We start from the raw sequence: 25449 nt of genomic DNA, 5'->3' as shown, positions 1-25449 counted from the left end.
GCGTAATAAAACAGCCAAGAACAAACGTTGACTTATTGGTTATGGTTTCTTCTTGCAGGCTGCACGTTGTACCATGCAAAACTTCAGGGACAGAGACACTTATGTTGGGTAAGTTTGTGACGTGTAAGGTTCTTCACAGATTTTTGTAGCCTAATCTAAAACTAACCTAACCTCAGTAATTAACAGGTTTCTGTTCACTACAAATATTGAGACCTCTCAACAATACTACTGATAGTATATGTTTCCACCGATACAACAATAATCACATGGCAAGCTGGTTATTCTGCCAGACTTTTTTGACTGATGCTTATAAATGGGCCAAGTGGCCCAAAAGCAGGCCATAGGTTTTGTTTGCCATCTGCATATGTTTCTGTAATAGGAACAGATGACATGAAGTTGTGGAAACCAGATTCGGCCGTAGAAACAGCCTGATGCAGGGGAAGTATACATTGCTTCCCATTTGCCATGCTTTTTTCTTGGCTAGGGCATGCGGACGATGATTCTGAGAGAGTGCCTAGCCTTTAGGCGTAAAACTTTGAATACATTGGTATCCTTAAAAAAATTCCACGCTGAAAGTTCAGTGTTCTTGCAATATCGATGATCATCACTTACACTTTCATGAACTATGCACCTGGGTGCACAAAATCTCACCACTGACAATTGTTGGGCAATTCCTCTCTGCCCTATCCTTTCTGTCACCAGCAGTGGCATTTTCGGTGACAGTTCGAGAAGTAGACAAAGTGCAATACCTATGGCTGCAGTGACTGCATTGCAAAGCGTTGGACCCATCACGTGCAAGTGCGCTTGAAAGTGCACGTTCGCATGATCTCGGTAGTTAGACACCCTAGTGATAATGGTGCAGGTATCAGTCAGTAAGGATTTCCCACACCAGAAGGCCCAACCAGGCACTATATCAGTCATGGGACAGAGGTAGGGACTTACTCGTAGGTAGGTTGGCTTCAGCTCTGATGGCTCGGGCATTTAGCCGGTGTGCTGGAGATTGTCTCCAAAACAACGCCTTTTGGGAGGCAACGAAAGGTTAACAACTTTGCACCCCACTTTTGGCGCCATTTGTCACAAATACAGGATTCAGTCTGTGTCTACATTGCTTCCAGCCTCCACCCGACTTGGATTGTGACCGCACACCATGTCCGTGATTATTGTTATTGTCTTGAAGCCTGTTTTGCTTTTCAGTATGGCGAAAGGTGTATACTGTGTCATGTGCACGGAGAGGTAGAATGTTGTGTCATGCAGTTGGGCGCAAACCGGATATTGGTGCTTCTTCGAGTTTTGCTCGAACGTTTTACTGTCGAGACCGGTTATAACGAAGTTAGTGGGATTCAGAAATCGCTTCGCTATATCCGCTTCTTCGTTATATCAGCTCGTACGAATAACATGAAAAAAAAAAGATAATACGGGGTGTCATGGGCATATGTTTATCGAGCTTGCAGAAAGCGGTCGAGGCTTCCCTGCACGCGTCCTCTGTGGAGGACGTCGGCAGTGGACAGCATTCGCAACATTTATGTGCACTCCGTCGAGGATGGCACGCTTTTGATCAAGGAGATTGCCTTTGTCTTCCCCGTCGAGGTGTTGGTGGTGCCGGGACATCTCCATCGTTGAGTGGCGATGATTTGCCGAATCAATGCTTGAGCAAAGTAGACTTTCATGCAAGAGTGACCTCACCGACCAAACGTCGACACGGATCACGAAGCAAACAAAAAAGCGTGCGTGGCACGAAGTTCGCGCTCAAGCTTGTTGGTCGTCGGTCGGTATAGACCATTCCATTTAGTGCTCTCTGGGCGGCACCATTTTGTTCGACAGCAGCGCCCACTCCATACATCCGAGAAATTCAGCGGGTTCGGCGGGGTAAAACGAGAGAGAGGGCACGCGCCCGACTCTGCTAGCAGACGACAAACCGGGAGCTTGCCATTCTTCATCTTTGGGCTGTACCGGCGGGCTGTACGGAACCTTGAACTCTCGCTCGTGGCTGCTGTTGTGAAGTGGTTCGCATTCTTAAAATAGTTATGGCTACTCCACAATCAACCTATAACTCTCTGTTCTATTTCGGTAAATGATCAACTAGCATATCTTTTTTCCGCTACTTAAATAGCAGTTGAGTCAGCCGGCAGTACTACCCTCAACTACTGCGTGTATTGCGGCTGGAGAGCACGTTTTTATTTATTATCTCAGACTTCCACTCATGGTTGCTTAAGGCCTACACCAGTATAAACTTTGTTTAGTAAAAAAGGTACAGCAACCGGATTTACTTTTCACCGGAGAGACCGGCCAATCTGACAAAGTTTGCCCTTTCTTTTTTTTTCCCACGCAGGTAACAGCACAGTCGGGCCCTGTTAGTTTTTTTATCTAGCATAGTATTACACGATAACTGGCATAACAGAATCTGCGCTTGAAATTTCCAAAATGACACGATTTTAAACAGAGTTTGTAAGCCAGCCGGATGCTAGGTACAGCTTACTCAAAGGAGCAGACGACATACGGGTGAGAGGGGGAGGGCATTTTTTCTCTCTATTACCCTCTCTGCTATGACCCTAATGGAACGGTCTATAGAGAGCCTATATTTAATAGATGAAGCAACTGCTTGATTGTGGTCACGTGGTTTGTGGGCCGCGTTTGCAAAACGAGCTGCAGCATGCAAGGAGTCAAACTCAAAAGCATTCACCTTCTGCAAATGTATCCGCCTCTCTGCCAAGTTTAATCGCCACTCTGGCCACGTGACAATCAAATGCAGGTGTACTTACTGCTCCCTCTCTTAAACCTAGTCTCTCTCCATCATCTCCGCCGGAACGTTGTGGTTAGCGTTCCGAACGCCCCTATCGGCATGCCACGACGGCTTCTCTGCGTGCAATGTGGTAAAGCCGCTTCCAGATAAGGAGCAAGGAGCAGACGACGTTGCAGAGACTGCCGCCGGCGGCCTTTCCAGCATCTTCTGCAACCTGTTCCGGGTGGCTTCTTGGCCGCAGCAGCAAAGTGTGGCAATCCAAGACTTAGTAAACTTTCCGAATTTTTTTTTCTTTTTAATTATCACAAAATTTCTCTTCGCTATATCCGCAGGAGCCGCTCAATTTTCTTTGCTAAAAACAGACACTTGAAGAAGTGCAAACGGGAAGGAGATATTGTGATCGCTTCGCTGTAGCCGCTATTTCATTATAACTGACTTTGTTATAACCGGTCTCAACAGTATTAATAAATACATATCTTTACCTTTACCCCCTTAGTTGTTACCCCAGAAGCCATGGTCTTTTGGCTGGACAGGCCAGTGCTTCAATCTTAACCCCTTAACTGGGGATCATGTCTTTAGACGCGTAGAAATTTTGACTGCAGCCTGGGCCGCGTCTGTCGACGCACCACTTTTCAGTTGGTCTTGGGGAGCGCAACACGCCATTTAATCGCATGAAAGGAAGCATCATTTATCTCCAAACATTGGAAATAATTTTGCTTTAGAGACCAATGCACAGATGGCAGCACAACAAAAGTTTGATATTTGAGTTTGACGAGATACGCCTGGTACCAAAAAAATATTAGCAAGTTTCTTGGTCATGGAAGTCCCCAGTTAAGAGGTTAGCATAGCGTTTGAAGTGTAACAAGTGAAAAGAAAGTACAGTGTGTCCCCCCCAAAAATGTAGTGTTTTTTTTTCAACGCAAATATCAAGTATGCTTCGCAGAGTGCTCAATCTCTGCCCAAATATTGCGCTGGCCGTCCAAACTAGATGCCGGAGTTTCAGAGCTAATGGTCGTCCTATTTAAAAGTTACTAAGTGATCGTACGAAACCTTTAATGTGAAAGTGGGACACATTCCCGGTAGTAGACACCATTAATTCCCATGTGTGCAAGGGCTTTGCCGGCCACCAATTTCCTATTAAATTTCTGGAAATCGTTGGTGACTTTTTAATAAGATGACAGCTAGTTCTGAAACTTTGGTGTCTGGTCTGGACCACTGGCACCACATTTGGGCATAGGCTGAGCTTTTGGCTATGCATAATTTGTTTTTACAGTGAAAGAAACACTAATTTTTGTTTTTTCTGGGACACTTTGTTTGTGATCATGCTCCAAAAAATCTTTGTGTTGCTCCAAGGTGGACTTCAGGCTGTTTCAAAATGTGCCCCAAAATGTTTCGGACCAATCGCATCACTACTATAGCTAGGTTTCCATTTGAATTGGCTTAATGTGGGAAATAGGTCACCTGACTAAGGTCTGATGGCTTCTGATGAGCCTTCTGAGGCTCATTGGTTGACATTGAACCGTTTATTGAACTTCCGGGGGTCCGATTTTAGTCAAAATGAGAACAAGAGTGTTCTCTGGCTACCGATTGGACGTGGCACCACAGGTTTCTGCTGGGCACGCTTGGTCGGCCAATAAGAAAGTTTTGACTTGTTCGTTCATAGTGTTGTGGTGTCAGCTTCTCACCAACACACAAAGGGCAAGAGAGAGGTCTCATGGCCTTCGATGTACTTGTCCAGAGTTCTCCTTTATCCACCATTTGATATCAGCTTGCACACTGTACTGCAGCGGAACCGCTTAATATTTGCAAAGGAAGCACTGGTTGCCAATCACTTTCAATGCAAATTAGCAGACAATCACAATTTCAGCCTGCATCCGATTTCACTTCGCCGCAACACTTGCTTCATTGCAGACAATCAATTTTTTTTTTGTGGCCGAGTTAGCAGACGACGTACTGTGTTTTCTTTTTTGTCTGCAGACGACGCCTCCCAGCAGACAAATCTCTTTCCCCACTTGTGTCAGGAGACGAGCAGTCTGTGAACAACATTTTAGCTTTCTCTGGCAGAAGTACATTTGATCACGCTCTCGCCTTGACCAAAATTGAACCCCAGGAGTTGTTTGGTGGCAGAAGAACTGCGGAGTCACCCACGTGAAATACCGCTGTTCTCGTTTTCAGCCCCACGGGTAACGACGAGATGTGCAACTTTTACATCATGTACTACGTGGACGGAGACAGGATCCTGAACGACAAGCAGTGCTTCTCCTACGGACCCCCCATCTACTACTGGCACAGCGACCCGCTGCTGAGAGACGACCTCACTGCGAAGGTCAACGAGGACGCCAGCACCCTCGACTGATGGAGCACTCCCGTCGTCCGACCCCCCGCACGCAGTCCCCTACCGTCCCTAGACCCAAACGTTTTTGTCGGACCCCACGAGTCCACCGGTTCGTCCTCCCGAGACAACCTGAACGCTCTTCGGGCGGAGCGACTTTCGACTTTTTTCAACTGTCGGTGAAACTGTCTTTTTTTTTTTTTTGTGTAGTTTCGGACTTTTAGAAGTCGGTTGCCCCGTGTTGTAAGAATATCAAATGTAATTTTTTAATCCATCTGTTTTGAATGAGTGCCCAGAGGATGCAGACATGCCAGAGAGTGCAGTTAAGAAAGACTGGTTGTTGAGGAGTTATGGTCGCTCAAGACGTACGAAACGCAGGGCGCGACCTGTCGCAGTCACGCTTCTTGTTTTGTGATTGGTTCTTCGGCGTCCTTATTGGCCAAAGCCTAAATCTCGTTGGCTGCCGGGGAGTGATACTAGAACGCTCGAAACTCCTTCTGCCCCACGTTCCTTATGCTCTCGTGCGACTAGTGCGACGCAGTGTTAAATGGGAGCGATGCAGTTGGGTGGTCACATTCCGGTTTGAGGATTGTACGAGGCTGTAGTAAAGATCGATTCCTGCTCGGCAGTTCTTTTTCGTGCCTCCCCTCGAAAACGATGAACAAAGTTTTTTTTTTTCAAGAGCGTGTCCTCAGTCTCTCGTCTAAACTGGTCTCTCTACACCTGGCGATGTAGGGGCTTTTTAGCTGGTGAGGTTACATCACTCGCTTGTTCCGTCTATTCGGGTGCTGCCACACTGCTTTTAGAAAGAGCATGATGGTGGAAGTCGGTTTATTTTCATGTAGTTTTCCAGCCCCAAGTCGTGGAAAGAAAGATTTCTTGGTGAAGTGCGCAAGCCACCGTTTACAATTGTGCGCGGGTTTCTTTTCCTGACTTCAGTTACCATGTCACTAACCTCTTTGTGAAACAGGCCATTAGGTCACATCATGTGTTTCACAGGTACTTACACTGACCAATTTTAGAATTTAGCTATTCTTGTTTTTGGTATGATGCTCGAATGGAGAGGATCAAATGTAAACTGTGTTCAAGTATACATACTACTACAATAAGGTAATCAGTTGGCAAGCTTTTTTTAAATTTATTTATGCTTGACCACTCCTGCTTGGTGTTGTACCGTGTCTACAGTTTTGAAGGGAGTTTGTTACAAAGTTTTCCCCTTTCCATGATCGGAAAGTACTCCAATGATTTTTGATAATCAAAACACTAGAACACAAACATATATCTGTATCATATGGGACATTCACCAATGCTGTACTATGCTGTACTTTAGAAAAAAAAAAAGAAATAACTTTTTTTTTTTAATTGTTGGTGATACTTTGTTTTAACTGGAACAATGTGCAGAAGCGGTGCATTCTCACCTTTTTAAAAGGGAGAAAGACTAAGGGTTTTCTTTGTTTTGTTTATTTACAGCTAAACATTCCACACTAGTCAACAGATATATTTTAAGTCTCTTTTTAGTATCTGAGATGGGAGTGTAAATTTTTCGTTTGATCTTTTTGAAGTTTCTATTTATTGTTTTACAGAAATATGACTACCAATTGGGGTTATGGTTTTCACACGAAAGATGTTTGTGCCGGCTTGTAATGGCACAAACCTTCCCCACATTTGTTTCCCTAGTGGGCACTTAGTAATCAAACTGCATATCAAGGGTGCGGTGATGTGATGCTATATATTTATATTGGTGCAACATTGTTAAGACATAGGCAGACAGATAACAGATTTATCTACTTTTCATTACAACTTTAATTGTATGTAAATGTCTGAAAGGTCTGAAATGAGAACAGGATATGGTGTACTGCACCTGCATCCCTGACCTGCAGTTGCTGCAAAGGATAATCACCTACCACAGTAAATATATTTGTGTTAAGGCGGACAATCGTGTCCTTGTCTATGGACCGTGTTATCGAATCAAGCTATAGTGTGGATCAAATTTGAAATACATAATATACAGAAGAAATTTTGATGTACACTTTTTAGTGTGTCAAATAAAATGTTGGGGTGGATCTGGACAACTCTCAGTGCTGATATCACTGTTTGATCATACATAGATTCCTATCTTATTACTTTAGGTATTGAAAGTGATTCTGATAGGTATCAATTAAACCACGTGGAATAGCAAGTGTTTATATCATGGGCATCATCCATATCACTTTTGGAGCTTGGAGCCCCCAAAATGATACATTGGATCTTGGTTGCAAGCCAAGTCTCGTTTGTTGTCTTTTTTAGATCAGAGTCCTTTTTAGTACAATGTACGTTTTATCCACACAGTATCTGGATTAGATTAATCGAGAAGTAAACGTTTTTCTTATTAAAGGGACACTAACATGCACCCAAAAAGTTTTTTCATGCGAAATCATTAAATGTCTCACTAAGTGAAGCCGGCGAAAAACGGCACCTAAATTTCCATTGGCTGAGCGAAATGGCACCTAAATTCCCTTTGGCCCATTCCCAATAAAACCGAAAAGCACAGCAACGCAGATGCCTCTTCACGGAAGCCGCCGTGAAGCCGGCAGGATTCGCCGCGCCTGCACAGTGGCAGAGCATGATGTCACCGCTAGAACACCGTGTGGGACAGGAAGACCTGGCGCGCTGCACGTAGGAATGCTTTCGCATTCCTACATGTAAGCAGTCTTAATTAAATGTCTGCCGAATTTTATTTATTTATTACCGGGCGATCCATCATGCTGTCAGATGACTATCCAATCAATATTTTGCTAATGTCGCGTATATATTAATAAAGTAAAAAAAGAAAACTGTTGGAAACCGAAACTGGATTGAGGAGGAAGAGTAAATATCGAGGAAGAGAAAGATACCAAAATTCACGTGGCTGTGCCCCTTTTTTTTCTCACTCAATATGTTTGCAGTTTTTTAGAAGCCAGAAAAAATGGGTACCATATCTTTTGTCCATTTCTAGTATTAAGTGTGTGCCTTCGATGACCCACGACTTTGATTATATTTGGTGGTCATGTCTAAACCATAGAAAACGGCACGTGACCATGGAGGAGAGAGTGAGCGCGACTCAAACCGGTCAGTTCTCGATCGGCGGTTTTCGGGTGGAAAGAAAACGAATTTATGCGAAACTTGTTGGTGGTCTGGCATCACTGTGCACGTGGCCATCTTGGTAGCGTCAAGTATCTTGGGTTTCGGTTTCTCAGCATTTCCAGAACATGGGCGCTCTGCCACTAAGTTCGATTCGAAAACTTTATTGTTCTCTGACTTCCGATCACCGAACGCGGACGAAGGACTAGGCCGTCATGCTTTTCATCTTTGAGAACACTTTTAATTCTTTTTTAGATACAAATACGCATGAAGTCGTACTGTTCAGCGGTATACCGCTTCATGCCAATATTAGAGACTCAAGGTTATATATATTTTTTTTGTTACTGGCGAAACTTTTTGTTGGTGGAAAGCTCTTTGTTCAGAAAACTGTGCCCTGGGCAATATTTTTTAGGCGTTGCGAAGAGTTCACATTGGTTTCAGATAGCATTGACCTCAATTGCAAGCACAGGTGACGGATGTTGTGCTATTAATGAAGATTTGTTCAACCCTCGCAGAATAACTGCATTGACTTCCTCAAAATTATCCACCGAGCTTCTTTGCACCAAGCAAAAAATTTACCTCGGCTGCGACAAAAAAAAAAAAAAAAAAAAAAAAAAAAAGGTTGTGAAATGAAGTTGGCACCGTCCGTGTTGCTCCATTCGACGTCCGTAACGCAAGTTTTCGCCGCCGCCGACATCGAAGTTTTAGCCACTGCGATGAACCTTTTCTGTATGTCTCTTTTTTAAAAAAAAAATAATATACTATGTCGCCACTAGTTCATTTTCATTCATTTTTTTTTTTCACTTCAAAGGCCTAGTTAGGGCATTGCATAAGGGGGGGAAGGGGCAGTTTCATACCACAAAAAAAAAAACAAAAAAAAACGCACTCATGTAGAATAATAAAAAAAAGTAAGAAATATAGTAAACTTTCTTCAAACATATAAAACAGCAAAATAGCTGCGTTTGATAGCACAGGAGTTATTGAGGCGAGATGATATTCTTTCTGGGGGGAGTGAGTCCTCGAGGTCTGAGCAGTGATAATAAATTTTGTGGAGGAGGCAGAGTGAAAGCATTTTCGTTTTGTTAAGGTATTTGTGTTTGTTTTACTTTAGCATTCCCCTCTTGTGTTGTAGTTACAGTTTTGGTTTGACGGATAGAACGACCTATCGCCAGTGACACCATGTCGTGGTGTCACTAGCGATGGGAGGAATATAGGAGGCATATGAACAACTAGACCAGAAAAAATTTAGTGTGGCCGGATCTGTTGAAACACATTTTAGAGATGTGGAGCAGCCCTCAATTAACCCTGTGTGTGGGAGGTGTGTAATAGAACAGAAGGACAAAGAAAAGGTGATGAAATCAGAGTCTCTGTGAGAAAATCGAACGATTGAGAGAATAAGTGATGACGGCACAGAGCATATTTGGTCCCATGGCAACATAGCGAGAGAACATGTTGACCGGGGTTCCAGGACCGACTGCATATTTCTTGATTTCTCAAAAGCTTTCGACAAGGTTCCTCACGCGCTGTAAAATCCGTAAACTTAACATATATCTTATTATAATCGCTTGGATGGAATCGTTTCTATCAGACCGTTACCAATTTGTTCACGCTCATGGAACTGATTTTTCAACCTCACGTGCCAAGTCTAATGTCCCGCACGGTTCCGTATTAGGTCCACTTTTATTTCAAATATATATTGTGACGGAAGAAGAAGAAGTGATGTTCGGATTCGAAGGATAGAAGAGAACAGCAGGGGCGAGATACGCTGAGAATAAAGCGTAACAACTGGTGTCAGAAGTGGAGCTCCGTTCGGGACACCGTCTTCCGGCACGCATGGACCCTCCTCGACAACCTGCGGATGGGCTTCCGCAACCTGGAGGAGGAGCCATCCCGCCCCGATCAGTTCCTGATCCCGTTAACCCTAACAGTCAAGCCGATGCCTCGACCGCCATTGCAGCTCTGCTGGATGTCCACCACCAGCGGGCTGCCCAAGAGCTCAGGCAACGCGATGCGGCTCTCCTGGAGGCCATTTCAAGTTCCTTCGAGAGAACATCAGTCGCAATCGTCGAAAGCTTTCGAGCGCTAGCACAACCAAGCTCTCTACCAACCGGTGAAAATGAGCTTCCACCCACGACTCAACCGACCATCGACCCGTCTGCCACGTATCTCAAGCTACGGGCGCCACAATTTGACGGCGCCGGCACCTGGTCCGCCTACGGGACACAATTTCAGATCCTTGCTGCCGCCAATCGATGGACCAACGAGCAAAAGGCACAGGTACTTGCAGTAAATCTCAGAGGTCCAGCATTACAGGTCCTTCACCACATGTCGCCAGAATCTCGTACGTCGTACACCTCTCTATTCCAAGCGTTGGAGCAACGCTTCGGTGATGGGCATCAACGGTACCTACACCACACCCAACTGCGGCACCGGCGACAAAATTCGAGTGAGACGTTGTCTCAGCTCGCTGACGACATCGAGCGTCTTACACGCTTATCGTTCGTGGGTTCGCCTGAAGAGACTGTAGATGCCGTTGGCACTGCGGCTTTTATTGATGCAATTGCGTCAATTGAGATTCAAGATGCAGTCCGCCTTTTTCGTCCTCAAACACTTCGAGCCGCCCGCATTTATGCGCTAGAAGTGGAGGCCGCCCGTAATGCATCACGATTGGCTACGAGGCTTCCACCTGCAGCACCCGCCTCAATCCTACCAAAGATGATCTGCTGGAACTGCCGACAAGAAGGACACAGCAAGATGCGATGTCCCCTTACACCCCCAGATGCCCGACCAACGGGTGCTCAAAGAGCGTCACGAAAAAAAATTACTTCTACTTGCTCGGTAGCTTCACCCTCATCCATCTACCTCCAAGGTACAATGAATGCCGTCCCTGTGCGGGCATTGATATAGACACCGGAGCGACAAACTCAGTCGTCCGACCCACAGTCTTCGACCGGTTACATCTCTCAGCCATGCCTGTGGGACCTGATTCCAGTCTTCAAACTGCAACTGGCGCTACCCTTGCAGTTTTGGGACAAGCCAATGTTCCCTTCCAAGTTCGTGGCCTGCAGACGACACTACCTGTGGTCATAGCAGAAGTAACTGAGGATTGCATACTGGGAATGGATTTCTTAAAGACCCACAAATGCGTGCTCGACTTTGCTCAAGGGACCCTTCACGTTGGGGCACAGGCATTTCATCTCGGCTCGGCGACTGTATCAGTGTGCTATGCGAATGGGCTGCCATTAAACTCGCTAACACCGTGTTCTCTTGGTCTCAAAACTTACCTTATACCTCTCTATACTGCCACTGTTCCTCGCCTTCAAGAGAATGACGCTGTTCAACTGCAGAATTTACTTTCACGTTTTTCGGCTGTGTTCAGCAGTAGCGACACTGACTTGGGAAATACCAATTTGGCTACGCACCGCATCATAACCGGTGATGCAGACCCCATTCGGCAAGCGCCTCGCAGACTACCACTGGCGAAGCGTTCACATGTGAATGACCTCGTTGAACAAATGCCCAGACAAGGTGTCATTGAGCCAGCCTATGGACCCTGGTCCTCGCCGATCACCCTTGTAAAAAAAAGGATGGATCAACTCGATTTTGCGTCGATTATAGGAAGTTAAATGACATCACAAAGAAAGATTCTTTTCCACTACCACGGACAGATGATATCCTAGACGCGCTCGCGGGATCTGCTTGGTTCTCCACCCTTGATCTCAAGAGCGGCTACTGGCAAGTTCCCGTACATTCATCAGACCGCGAAAAAACAGCCTTCAACACCGGCAACGCGCTCTATCAATTCACAGTCATGCCCTTTGGGCTATGCAACGCTCCCGCAACATTCCAACGTCTAATGGAAAAAGTCATATAGGGACTAACCTGGTCCGCTTGCCTTGTGTATTTAGACGACATTGTTGTCATTGGAAAGGCCTTCACCGAACACTTGACTAATCTCGAGTTGGTGCTCAAGAGACTTCAAGACGCAAACCTGAAGTTGACCCCTGAAAAACGCACGCTTTTTGCTCGGGAAGCCCGATATCTAGGACACGTTATTGCAGCCAGTGGCGTCTCTCCTGATCCACTGAAGTTATCAGAAATCACCGACTGGCCAACTCCAGCATCAGGTGCTGACGTGCTGAGCTTCCTCGGCCTGGCGACGTACTACCGGCGCCTCGTCCCTGGTTTTTCACGAGTCGCCAAGCCTCTATATGCCTTGACCGAGAAGTCCAAGGTATTCAAATGGTCTACTGAATGCCAAGACTCCTTTGACGCACTAAAGTGTGCGCTAACGTCGCCCCCAGCGCTGGCTTACCCAAGAGACAACGTGCTGTTCATTCTGGACACAGATGCGAGCAATACCGCGGCAGGTGCTGTACTATCTCAACAACAGGAAGGCCATAAACGAGTAATTGGCTACTACAGCAAAGCCTTCACAAAGCCAGAACGAAACTATTGCACCACAAGACGTAAACTTCTCGCTATTGTCAAGGCTCTTTCCCATTTCAATCCCTATTTGTGTGGCAGGAAGTTTATAATCCGCACAGACCACGCAGCGTTGACATGGCTTCTTGGTTTTAAAGAACCAGAAGGTCAAGTTGCCCGCTGGATAGAACATCTACAGCAGTACGACTTCTAGATTAAATATCGTGCGGGATCCATAGCAACGCCGACGCCCCCTCTAGGCGTCCATGTAGTGAGGGTTCCTGTCGACAGTGCATGAGCATGATTCGCCGTAATTCGGGCCTGAGTCGCACCCTCTGCCCCGTCACCATAACCAACAGCATGTGGTCACCGCAAGAAATACAAGAGGCCCAGTCACGTGATCCTGATGTCAGCCTGTGCGTCCAGTGGAAACGAAACGGCCGTCGGCCACAGCGTACTGAGATATCCCACCTATCTCCAGCAGCATTAAGCTATTGGGCCCAGTGGGACACACTAGAGTTACGTGACGGACTTCTGTACCGACGCTGGGAAACACCCACTGGTGACCGAGTCGTGTTTCAACTAGTTGCACCACCCGAATTCCGCGCCCAGATATTTCGACAGCTTCACAGCAGTCCCGAAGGAGGCCATTTTGGCGTCAACCGTACCCTTCAGAAGATACGTGAGCGTTTCTACTGGTTGCAGTGCCACAACGATGTCAAGTTTTGGTGCTGTCAGTGCGACCTGTGCGCTTCGCGTAAGGGCCCACACAAAAAAGTACTGGTGCCATTGCAAGAACGCGTCAGAGGAGCACCATTTGAACGTGTCGCCATAGATGTTCTCGGTCCTCTACCACGAACACAAACTGGCAACAGGTTTCTTCTTGTCATAGTGGACTACTTCTCAAAATGGCCAGAAGCCATCGCTATTCCTGACCGAACCGCCCCTGTCGTGGCAGATGCTTTGGTAACCCACTGGATATCTCGGTACGGCGCACCCTTGTCATTACACTCAGACCAAGGACGAAATTTCGAGTCACAGGTCTTTCAAGATGTCTGTCGACTGTTCAACATCACCAAAACAAGAACGACGCCGCTGCATCCACAGTCCAATGGCCTCGTGGAGCGTTTTAATCGCACCATACTGCAGCATTTGGCGATGTTTGTCAACAACCATCAAGACGACTGGGACTGCTTTGTCCCTCTGTTCCTCTACTCCAGGGGTTTCCCCAGGAATTGAAATCAGGGGAAGTGTCTAAATTTGTTTTTGGGGGAGGGGGGGTTAAAGGGGGGGGGGGGGGGGGGGCATTGCGAATATAGGAGTCGTTGTGAATTAAGGGGGTGCCTTCGGAAAAACGATAGGAGTAGAGCAGGGAAATCCCTGCTCTACTCCTATCGAACTGTAGTTCACGAAGTCACCGGGTACACACCCGCCATGATTCTTTTTGGACGGGAAATTCGCATTGCCGTGCGAACTCGCTTTCTCAAGATCACCAGACCGTTCCTCTGACCCCGCGTCTTATGTTGGTGACCTGATGATGCGTCTCGAGCGGACATACGACTTCGTTCGAGGGCGCCTGTCTATCGCTTTCCAGCGAATGAAGGCACGATACGACGAGCACACCACGCAAGAAATGTTTCAACCGGGAGACAAAGTGTGGCTTTACAAACCTTTGCGAAAACCGGGGCTTTCGCCCAAACTACAGCGTGACTGGCAAGGACCATTCATTGTTGTCACGCGCCTGAACGATGTGGTATACCGCGTGCAACGCAATGCTCGTTCGCGCATGTTCGTGGTTCACAGAAACCGCCTTGCTCGGTACGAGGGCTGCTCAGCTTGAAGTGAACTTACTGTCATTTATTTTTTGTGAGGGGATAGTGTGACGGAAGAAGAAGAAGTGATGTTCGGATTTGAAGGATAGAAGAGAACAGCAGGGGCAAGATACGCTGAGAATACAGCGTAACAAAATTAATGATCTTACCACGCATGTATCCTCTTCTACCAGTCTATTCGTTGATGACTAGTTTATAAGGAATCGTTAACGACTCCGACATATCTGCTCTTCAGACCGATATTAGAGAGTTTTAGCTTACCGCGTACCGGGCGACCGCCGGGGTTACCGCGACCGCGACCATCGAGCCGGTACCGGACCGAGAGCGTAGCGGGTAAAGAACGTTTTAGCATACCGTAACCGCGCCTGACCGCGCCTATGGAAGTTTCTTCTTTCTCCAACGGCTGGAAAAAGTCATGATGGTGATAGTGAATACCGGCGTGGTTCGTTTTTAAAGCGGTACATTTATTTGGACAAATACCGCATAAAAAGCCACTTTGCCCGGTTGGAAAATGGTGCTGCATTGACGGCCTCTTGCAAAAGACATATATCATCGGACGCGCTGAAACGCATTCTCAAAACAGGCGCAGGGCCACATACTGCCTTCTCACTACGCGCCATTGCCATGATCGCTAAGACGCTGCAGTCTAGTCTTGGCTAGCTTGCTAAGAAATTGCAATGTAATGTTGGATCCTCTACTTTTCTTTCATATATTTGTTTGATCCCTGTGATAAAAAAACAAAACAAAAAACATGCGGTTACTTGAAGAGATTTGTGGCAACTGGTAATTTATTGGAGCGCGCAAATGAATAGAAAGCTTATTGGAACGAATGCAAGCCAAAAGAAAAAGTGAAATTGGTCGTTGTGTGAATATTTACACAGCGCGAGGTTAGTCTGCCTGAATTTGGCGATACCGTTTCTTCGCTGTAGATGGGCAGTGTGGCCAGTGCGGTACGACCGAAAACCTGGAGTCTTTAACGTGCACCACCAGTCATGGTTATACGAACGCAGCCGGTACGATGCTCGTCCAGATCGAACCGGGCAGGGACGGGGATTTGAACCCAGTGCTCTGAGTTCTGCAGTGCGAGCTTTCGCTACACGTGCTCCGAGCTGTGGTGCGTTAGCCCACTCGGCCACCGTTCTCCCACGAATGCAAGCAAACAGCATCATCCTGTACGCTGCTTGTTTGCATTCGCAGCTCCATTGCCATCAGCACCAGTCTCTAATGTCGGCTAGGTGGCTCAGGTTGCCGCCCGAAACAAGGGGCATAGCAGTTACCATCCATCTATTCAACCGGCCTGTCCGGCGGCCATGGAAGCCCGGATTTTTGCTATGGACCTCGGGTAGGCGAAAGCCTTTATAGGCCAACCAGAGCCGCTTCACTTGCCCTTTCCCATGTTATGTGGTGCGACGATTGTTTCTAGACGCCTCCCCCGCCATTCCAAAACAGTAAGTGATTAGTCTACGCCGGCCGTCGGAGCCGATGCCCGGCAGTCGCCATTGACGGTAAACGCGGTAAGCCGAGTAGCGTGGCATAATTGGCGCATGCGCAGTTCTGCAGTGACGGTCGCGGTAACCCCCCGGTCGCCCGGTAGGCGGTAAGCTAATACTCTCTATTGACAACGTCACCCGCTAGTGCGATAATTGGCTTATGAAACTTAACACCTTTAAATATAAATCCATGAGAGTGTCCCGTCAAAAGAACACTTTGTCCCTCTTACTGCATTAATAACTCCACCATGCTTTCTGTGTCAACCTATAAATATCTCGGTGTTCATATAACTAACGATATTTCTTGGAACATCCATGTCGAAAATATCACTAACAACGCTAATCGCTTATTAGGCTATCTCAGAAGAAACTTTTCCCTTGCCCCCTGTTTCACTTAAACTTCTCCTATATAACACTTTAGTGCGCACCAAACTTGAATATGCAGGCTGTATCTGGAACCCTGGCGTATCCCTAGCATCATCCATTGAATCCGCTCAAAATTTCTCCGCACGTTTTACACTTTCTAACTATCACCGTACAGCCAGCGTCATCTCCATGAAAGCGTCCCTGTATTTGCCCAACCTCTCCTTTCGTAGAAAAATAGCTCGGCTCTGCTTATTTCACCAGGATTTATCACTCTAACCCAGCACTTCAAACCTCATTATTTTCAGAACCATCATACATATCGCCGCGCACCGAATCCCCTGCTGCATCACCTCCACCTTTTATGCCTCCTTCCTACCCCTGACCTCCGTCGACTGGAATCGCCTTCCCGCATCCGTAGTCTCACTGAGTTTAAAACCGTCATCACTGATGTTCTTAATAATGTTCCATAGCGATTCTGTACCTTTTGTTTTGTTTTTTGCGTTTTGTTTTTATTGTTCACTTTATATTGATGTGTCATTCCACTCCTCTCTGTAATGCCTTCGGGCCCTAAGAGTATAATACAGTGAAGCCTCGTTATAACACAATGGGATATAACAAACTAATGGATATAACTAAATACTCATAATTCCCCTTGCTTGCTAATAGTGGGAAGAAATGGACAGTAGCTATAACAAACTAATGGTTATAATGAAATATTTACGACCGCTCCTTCAACTTTTTATACGAGGTTTTACTGTAAATGAAATGAAATACAGTGGTGATACACAACCGCACGCCGGTACCAAGCTCATTCAAATGGAAACGGGCAGGGGCAGGGATTGAACCCGCCGATCCCCGGATTTCACAGTGCGATTTTACGGCCACATGCTACGAGCTACATCACACTTTTGGCGAAATGCAACACAATGTACGGGGGCAAAAACTTTGGCAGAGACCTTCGTACGACAGTTGAGAACCAATGTAACGCAGCAAACACCGGGACACTCTTGAGGCAGTGCAGGTCGGCCGCAAAAAAAGTGACAAAAGCCCAGGTACGAATGAACAAACTTTTAATTGCGAATCTTTACAATAAAAATGAAGGGCGATGGTTCGAGACCCCCTAATAATTTGTGAGGGTCGCATACCACCACAAGACTTTCGAGGAGGTGCTCCCGAAAAACGAACAATTTGAACAAAAGTTTGGTTAACGTCAAACGCGGACACGTAAAGACTGGGCGTCTAGGCACTTTTTATTTTTTCTTGGAGGAGCGCAAACACGTTTTGTGAGGCCAAAAATATTGGATACTCTGCGAAAATGATAATAGCATATGAGCAAGTTGATTTAGCAGGTTCATGCACGGTTAAATGAGACTCAAGTGCATGAGGGTGAGGCATGGCTGTGAAAACTGGCACCATAGGTTTAGCTTTATGTTTAAAAAAATGATACACGCAAAAAAAAATCTAGAAACATATTGTGACACAATCGAGTATGGAAGTAGCGAACACTTCAGCTGGGATCCAAGAAAAAATAAAGTGCTTGCAGAGAATACACAACTAAACGAAGAAAAACGCGGTAAAAGTGATGAGCTCTTACTCTACACCGTTTCACCTACGATGGATTGCACTGCATGCTACGAGCCATTTCAGCTAATCGAGCTCCTGATTTGATCCGATGACTCCTAGCACTTGCTGTGGCCCATCGTAAAATAAAACGGAGCGAAAAAAACTTGACATTTCATTTCAAGCGGAGAAAATAAATGGGACTACGTCGAAAAGCGAAAAAGGTTTCTGTTGAAGGGCTTCGACCGTTTCGCTGCTTGTAAACAAAATCTAGCTGGCAAAACATCGAGCAGCTCACACAGAGTGTTACCAGAAGCTTCGACAAAAAGTATTTAGGGACTAAACTCACTGCCGGAGGAGGTGAAATGGTATTTGTGCTAGCAGTGAGACTCCGTCGGTAATTATTAACATGAACGACTGCGTACAAGTGTCCAAACCCGAGAACACTGCAACTGCTAAAATCGCGAGTGGAGAAAAATGATCGACGAGATCCATGCGGTGTTGACAAAGAAATTCTAGAGACGAAACCCACAAAACCTATGCGAGCCTTGCCTGATACAGTGTTTTTTATTAGCATACATCATTCAACAACCGGTAAAAGGTCCAAAGTGTCCAAACGCAGCAATTTCAGTTGAATCGTTTAAAAAACAAGCATAAATATGGTACTCCGATGTAACGAACGATAAATTGAGACAAATTGGTGGATTAAAAAGGGGTCATTTTTTTGTTGGCGAGGTCAAACAAACAGATGTCATTTCCAAGCAAAACGATCAAAACCAAGACATTCCCAATTAAGGGCCCAAAATCGCTCGGCCCGCAATCTAATGAACTGCAGGACAAAGTCGCGTGTGCCGTAAAACAAATTAGCTTCCGTCGCGCACGTAAAAGAAAAAACAAAAAAAAGCTTTGATTTTTGGAAAAATAGCACTTCACAGGTACATTTGTACTTATGTTGATCTTTGTACAACCTGAGCTTATAATTATGAAACCGGGGTCAACTTGCCCCCCCCCCCCCCAAAAAAAAAAAAAAAAAAAAAAAAACTGGCCAAAAATTATTACCAAAACCAGAGCTTCAGAAACTGCTGCCAGGGCTGCAGAATCATGCGCAAAAAAAAAAAGAAAAAAAGTGTAGCCTCTCGAAAGTGTGATTTCTTCCAAAATTCTACGAAAAAGAACTTTGCCGCTTTCAGCAAACTGCCCTCCCGAAACCTACTGCAGTGATGTTGCAACTCCACCATTTTTCTCAAGCAATAAAGGTTTAAAAACTGAAGCCTTTTATCTCAAACGCAGGAAAGGTTTGGAAAAAAAAAAAAAATTTAAACGCCATGGAGGGTTCGCTGCAAGTTAACTGGTTCGATCCCCTTTCCACAAAACTTATTAAACGAACAAGCAATACACTACGAACAAGACTGGCACCTTAATGTAACGGGATGCAGGTTACACATGTTATGAATCAACAGCAACAAAAGAACACACACAAAAAGTTAGAGGATTAAGTTAACATGTTGCCAAAAATGCTTTGTACAGGTGATAAATGCAAAGACGGAGATGACGAAAAAATACTCTGGCAAAGTAAGTTCCGGACGACGTTGGTGTCTTGGAAATCTTGATGTCCTAAAAAGAAGGAATGGAAAATTTCAGGGAGAAAAACACGGGTCAAGACAGAAGTAAACCTAAAGACAAATTGAACATTGCCGCGAACGCAGCAAAAAGCCAATGTTAAATTTCTGGCTGCGGATACACATTTTTCTTGACTCTAATGTGATGCTCTAGTAAATTCGAGAACCGGGTTGCTAATTCGAAGTTCAAAAGTTGTATGCGGAACCTTCTACGTCGATTGTGCCAGAAGCCCACGCGTGTACAAAAGGGGCTCCGCGTGGCAAGCCGCAGTCAGTCTCGCCCCAGCGCTCGATCTGCTGTTACGCGGACTTCGACGCCCGCGACGCTGTGTTGTTATCTTCCGTTTCCTTTTTGTTTTGGGCACAAGTTCGCATCATTTGTCATTCGTGTACTGAAGAAACTAAGCGTTTAATGGGGCGTACTTGTGCCCAAAACAAAAAGGAAACAGAAGCTAACAACAGAGCGTCGCGGGCGTCGAAGTCGGCGCAACAGCAGGATCGAGCGCTGTGGCGAGACTGAGTGCGGCTTGCCACGCGGAGCCCCTTTTGTACTCGCGTGGGCTTCTGGAGCAATCGGCGTAGAAGGTTCGCGCGCGATAACCGTTAGACCATGAACGCGCTGCCTGCTTGGTCAGCCGCGCGCGCGGCAATGTAACTAATAAAACACATGCAGTAAGCTCCTGCCCAGAGCCGTGTACTGAGAGAGTTTGGTCAATGGGAGGTACGGGCAGAGCCAGGGCGTGCGCCAGACTCGGGAAGAGGGCTTGGCATGCTCTCTTGACCAACCAGAAGCCGAAATGAATTCCCTAGCGGTGGTAGCGAGAAACAGTTCAGCTCAAAAGTATATGTTTGTATATGGTTTTAATAAGCGCGTAACAGTGAAGTGTAGTAACCCTTTGTGGTTGAAAATAGGGTGCACGTGTTGTTTTGATCATGATCATGCAGAAAAATGTAAGAAACGAATGCGCCGCTCAACTCTGTTTTGCTCGGACAGAGCTTGACCGCTCGGACGGCAGATTCCCGGCCCTCAGCGCTTGGCGTAACGATTATGCCAATCGTTCCGCTAGTCGCACTCTTCCACCATCATTTTGGATGAGTGTAATTGAAACATCACGTGCACCATATTTTCAGTCACTGCGAGTCACTCCGATGCAGTTATCAGGTTTGTTTCTCGCGACCACCGCCAGGGTATTATTTCCGGCTTCTGGTTGGCCACATTCGAATATCTGAAGACGCCCTGGAACACGCCCAGCCCGCTTTCGGCCAAAGGCGCCTCTGCATTTGTCTCCTATTCGGTTATGTTACAAGGAACATGACCGCTTACTCCAAGCACATTAAAAAGACAGAATACCCGTACTTGCTTTCAGGTAATTACAAACCAAATAAAGAAATGCTCTAAGCATTTTAAGCGCGTCTGTGTTAGCAAGCCGTTCGTGACGAGAGCTTAGAACGCGCAGTTTTGGCCAGAGGCACCGCAATGTCGCAAATAATACGGTACAAAAAAATGTACGGTATATTAAAATATTTATTTTTGACAAATCAATAAATAAAACCGCTAAACACGCCAATTATGTTAATAGGCAGTTTTTGCATAGCGTACGACACCCCTAAACTTCAGTCGGACGTACAGTGCACTGACGTTCAACCGACGCTACTAACTTCCACGAGTAGCTTCATAGCCGAGTTGTGCAACTTAATAAAATAGCTTAAATAAACGTAAATGACTGTAAAAAAAGAAAAAAAGTAATCTGGGTTTTTTTGGTCCTACTGCAAAACCTCGGTGGTTTTTTTTTTGTATTCTTTCATGCGTACTTTAACTGTTTAATACCTTATATTGCGCCGTCATCAAGCTTCACGTAAAAGTTGGAGCCGTCAGTTTGACATCAGTAGGCTGCACGGCGAACTGAAGTTTTTGAGTGTCGTATATGTGACAAGGAGCGTAAGGACTACAACATTTTTTTTAGTGTGATATGAACACGGCAACGCTCCTGGCGCGCACTGCAAATTGTGATTCAAAGGCGCAGTGCGAGCTTCCGGTTGTAATGCTACACCACACGGTAGCCTGCGGAAACAAACTTTCTATCAATAACCATAGAGCAGTTTGATCACGTGTTGCAATTCACTAAAACCAAGACGTTGAGCAGCGAGTTGTAAGCCTGTGACGCGAAGACACCCATTCTGTGAACGCTGCCCTTCCGAAGCTTGACGGTCACCGTTCGCGGCTCACTTTTTAGAACACAAATGGCCAGGCAAAGCGCAAACATGATATCTTCATCACCCTCAAAAATATTCTGCCATGAACAGTAACGTGGCCGGTGCCTAAACCCCCTCGCCCACCACAAAGCTTCGCACTTTGAGGTTTCTGCAACTTTTAAATATCAGCACGCTCGTTTTGCTAACGTGCATCAACATCTCCGTCACCTGTAATATGACCCCTCCCTAACCGCTTCGCATTTGTAGATAAATAAATCATTTTTAGCGCGCCGAACAGCGTCAGCGAGCAGGCGCACGGGATATCCTGGAGAATCTATCCCCGTCTCTTCCGCCATCTTGGAACTACCGCTCCGCCACCTATAGGGCGTTGGAGTTGCGAATAGACCTTTTCTGCAAGTGCGCCGCCATCTTGAATTGACGTCACTTCCAGTATGGGCGAAAACATTGTTTTGCCTTTGCCACGCCAATAGAAGGCATTTAGGATATAAGCGCAGACGTCACACTTTGTCGTTTTCCGTCCCCTTTATTTTTTTACTATTTGCAGGTTGAAAGGTTGGATTATTTTTTCGTCGCCCAGCGAATGGCCGAACTCTCTACATGTACGGCTCTGCTCCTGCCACTCGAACAACTTTTTTTTTTTTTTTTTCATTTTCCAGTTTTTCCTTTTTTTTTTCTTTTCTTTTTGCTCTCTGGACATTACGCAGCACCGGTTGGGGCAGTCGGAATCCTGCAAACACGAAAAAAAGAAAAAAAAAAAAAAAAGAAAAAAAGCAAACGTCAATGTGTAAAAAAAAAAAAAAAGAATTACTCGCACACTTTTTTTTTTTTTTGCGAGATTGTTACGAATAGAGTGTCTCGGCGTTCTTGGGGTGGTGGCACTCCATATTGCCGGAAACAAAACGCCACCACACTCTCAAAAAAAAAAAAAAAAGGATATATTCATACACCCCTTGTCCCATATACGACACCCCAAACCTTAATTTCGACGTACAGCGCGCTGCCGTCGAACAGACAGCCTCAACTTTTACGAGGTGCTTGAGAACAGTGAGATATACACCTCACTGAACGGCTAAAGTATGTGTCAAAGACTACAAAGATGAAATACTGAGGTTTTGCAGTAATACCAAAAAAAGCCCGATTACTTTTCTTTTTTTTGTAGTCAATAACGCGCACATTAGCTATTTTAATAAGTTGTACCACTCGGCTATCAAGCCGCCTGCGAAAGTTGGGAACGACGGTGTACGTCGAACCGTATATGTGACAATTTTTTCTGAGTGTGCACAACACTGGCCAAAGTAACACTTAGTGCCAAGAAATTCATGATCTCATGACACCAGACCAATTAGAAAAAGTAAAAAAGCCATGTTGAGGCACTTCACAGCCACTCACAGTCTAAGAAATGGAGACGGTGGCTCGTTGTATTCGTTTGTTGCAAAAATATAATCTAAAATAAAACAACAAAACGAAAAAAAAAAAAAAAAAAAAAAAAAAAACATCGGTGCCAGTAACGTTTAAATCGGGCGCTGATAGCCCTGATTTCACTACCACTGTCGGGTATAATAGGCTTTATAAAGTTTGCTCGGCTTGGCGGCGCGCAACGAGCCTTCGCAACAGCTTGCGCTTTCACAACTAGCACAACGACCGATCTCGTCAAGCGCTCGGCGCACGCGTGACGCAACTTTGGTTCGATGGAGGCAAACGGCAGTCCAGGAGAGGGCTCGTGCAGTCTTCACACTGCGCACGCGCAGGGTTCCTGTGAAGCCCTTGTACGTGCAGAGATTAAAGGGATACTTCAACGAAATTTGAAATATTCCCGTCGTGTTCAAAAATAGGTTGAATATGATCCCCAATATCCGTAAATGACAATCCCACGTTTGTATTTTGATCCTGGTGGCTGTATTTTTCGTTATAAACGGCCCACTCTGGCAAGCGCTCGGAGAAGGCCCAGCTTAGAGCACGTGACATCCAACGCAATCGTGACGTAGGTCGTCTCAAGACGAGCAAAGCTACGGCGAGGCTGACGTCGAGAGGATAGCCTAGTCGTTCCAGCCACCGCAGCGGCCACTTTTGTACGAATTTTGAGTGACGGGTTAATCTATAATCTTCTAGGGGGACAGTAGCGACTTCTGCGACACACAGAAGGAATTCTCGGGAGGAGGGGAGTTCCTCCTTCCCCCCTTCTCTCGTCGTGGCCGGAGACGAGACAACCTCCGTCACTAGCTGTCAAGGTTCCTAGTACTGCTCTTTTGAACACATATAGACCAAAAAATGAGCGCCGAAATTTTGTTGTAGTATCCCTTTAAAGTTCCCTCGACGCGGCGTGGGCGAACCTTCCGGCGCGATCGGTCCGCGACAGTAAAAGCTCCTTATACCGACGTTCGAAGGACTGCTAAAACAGCCCGAATGATACAAACTTCCAACTGATGAAAGCCCCTCTTATTTCTGGCATTAAAGGGGCACTACGCCACCTTCTGCTAAAGTCTTATTTATGGTGCCAACTCAGTCTACGGGCGCCAAGCATCCTTAAACAAAAATTGAAACTATTGCAGACAGCAGAGGGCACCGTCGGAGGAAAATAAGGCCTGCTCGTCCGACAGAGCCCTGTGGTGTCTGCTACAGTAGTTCAGGGGTAATCAATCTTCGATACCGATCAATCTTCGATACCGAAATCGAAGGACGCATGAATGCGTCCTTCGGTTTCTTAGGTTTCTTAGAGCCCTTAGATTGAGTTAGGGCCATAAATTAACTGTCACAGACGATGATATAGAGCCCCTTTAATGCAATGGATCAGTAAACAAGCCTACAATGTAAACAATTATACGCAGCGTTCACCTTATGGTCACGGGTCCATCAGTCGCTCGGATCTACCAAAACAAGTCTTAAAATGGAGAACGACAAACGTGGGCGCTTTTACCTGCCTAATGAGCAGAGGGCATCTGGCACGCCCCAGCGGAGAATCTAGGAACCACAGCGGTCGACGTGTTCGGTACTCTATGTGTGAGCGGGGTGATGCATTCTCCTTCGGCGAGAACCGATTGCACAGGAAATCCATCACTAGAAGTGTTGACACGATCACCATTGACAGCACGCTGCGCAGAAACTTCCATCTTCACCATCTGCAGTAACTTCATTATCCGCTTCCACACGCCAAGCGCGCGCAACATTTTGACTTGAAACCTCGCATCGTGTGCGACCACGAAACAGACGGGCATACTATACACTAAACGACTGAAAGAAAGTTCAGAAAACGATTCTAGAGATGGCGAAAAATGAACCAGAGTTGACAAAGCGAGAGTGCGAGCATGCAGACCACTGCCGATGGCAGACGACGCGAGCGGCAACAACATGAGGAACGGTGGGCGCTCCCCGAGCGGAGAAATCGCCCCCCTGCCAATAGAAGTTGTGCGATCCCCCACACGATCCTGGAGCGCGCACTCTATCCAATCACATTCTTGCAATTACGTCATGAAAGAGCGGCGACCACACCGTATTCACGCGGCCATTGCCATTTCGGGAGCTAGCAAATAAGAGAGAAAGAATTGACCTTCAAAACAAGACCGAGATGGCAGTCGGGGCGCAAGCCAACGTCCGATTTAAAGGGGCCAGCCATAATCATCCATCCATCCGCCCTCTGCAACCATCCGACTACTTAGCCGTCTAGCGGCAGGCGTGATAAAAAAACTTCCCGTCCACCTTCTACTGCTGGCGTACCCCCTCTTGTTTACCCTCCTCTCTTCCACCTGTTCTCTTTTTCTAGCTCCTCGAGCGCAGT

At 46.2% G+C, this 25449-nt stretch overlaps 1 protein-coding gene across 1 annotated transcript in view; it reads left to right on the top strand.

Moving 5' to 3' along the window:
* LOC8036140 (peptidylglycine alpha-hydroxylating monooxygenase) overlaps positions 1-7135 on the top strand; it is a 29944-nt gene extending 22809 nt beyond the window's left edge. Inside the window, exons 10-11 of the mRNA XM_029983139.4 lie at positions 59-108; positions 4916-7135. Coding sequence (XP_029838999.2) covers positions 59-108; positions 4916-5096 — 231 coding nt within the window. The 3' untranslated portion in view covers positions 5097-7135. The remainder of the gene's footprint in view (positions 1-58; positions 109-4915) is intronic.
* Positions 7136-25449: the final 18314 nt, after the last annotated feature.

The sequence above is a fragment of the Ixodes scapularis genome, unplaced genomic scaffold (assembly GCF_016920785.2).
Source record: "Ixodes scapularis isolate PalLabHiFi unplaced genomic scaffold, ASM1692078v2 PGA_scaffold11__112_contigs__length_91849675, whole genome shotgun sequence".
NCBI lineage: Eukaryota > Metazoa > Arthropoda > Arachnida > Ixodida > Ixodidae > Ixodes > Ixodes scapularis.
This window is presented reverse-complemented; position numbering and strand designations above follow the sequence as displayed.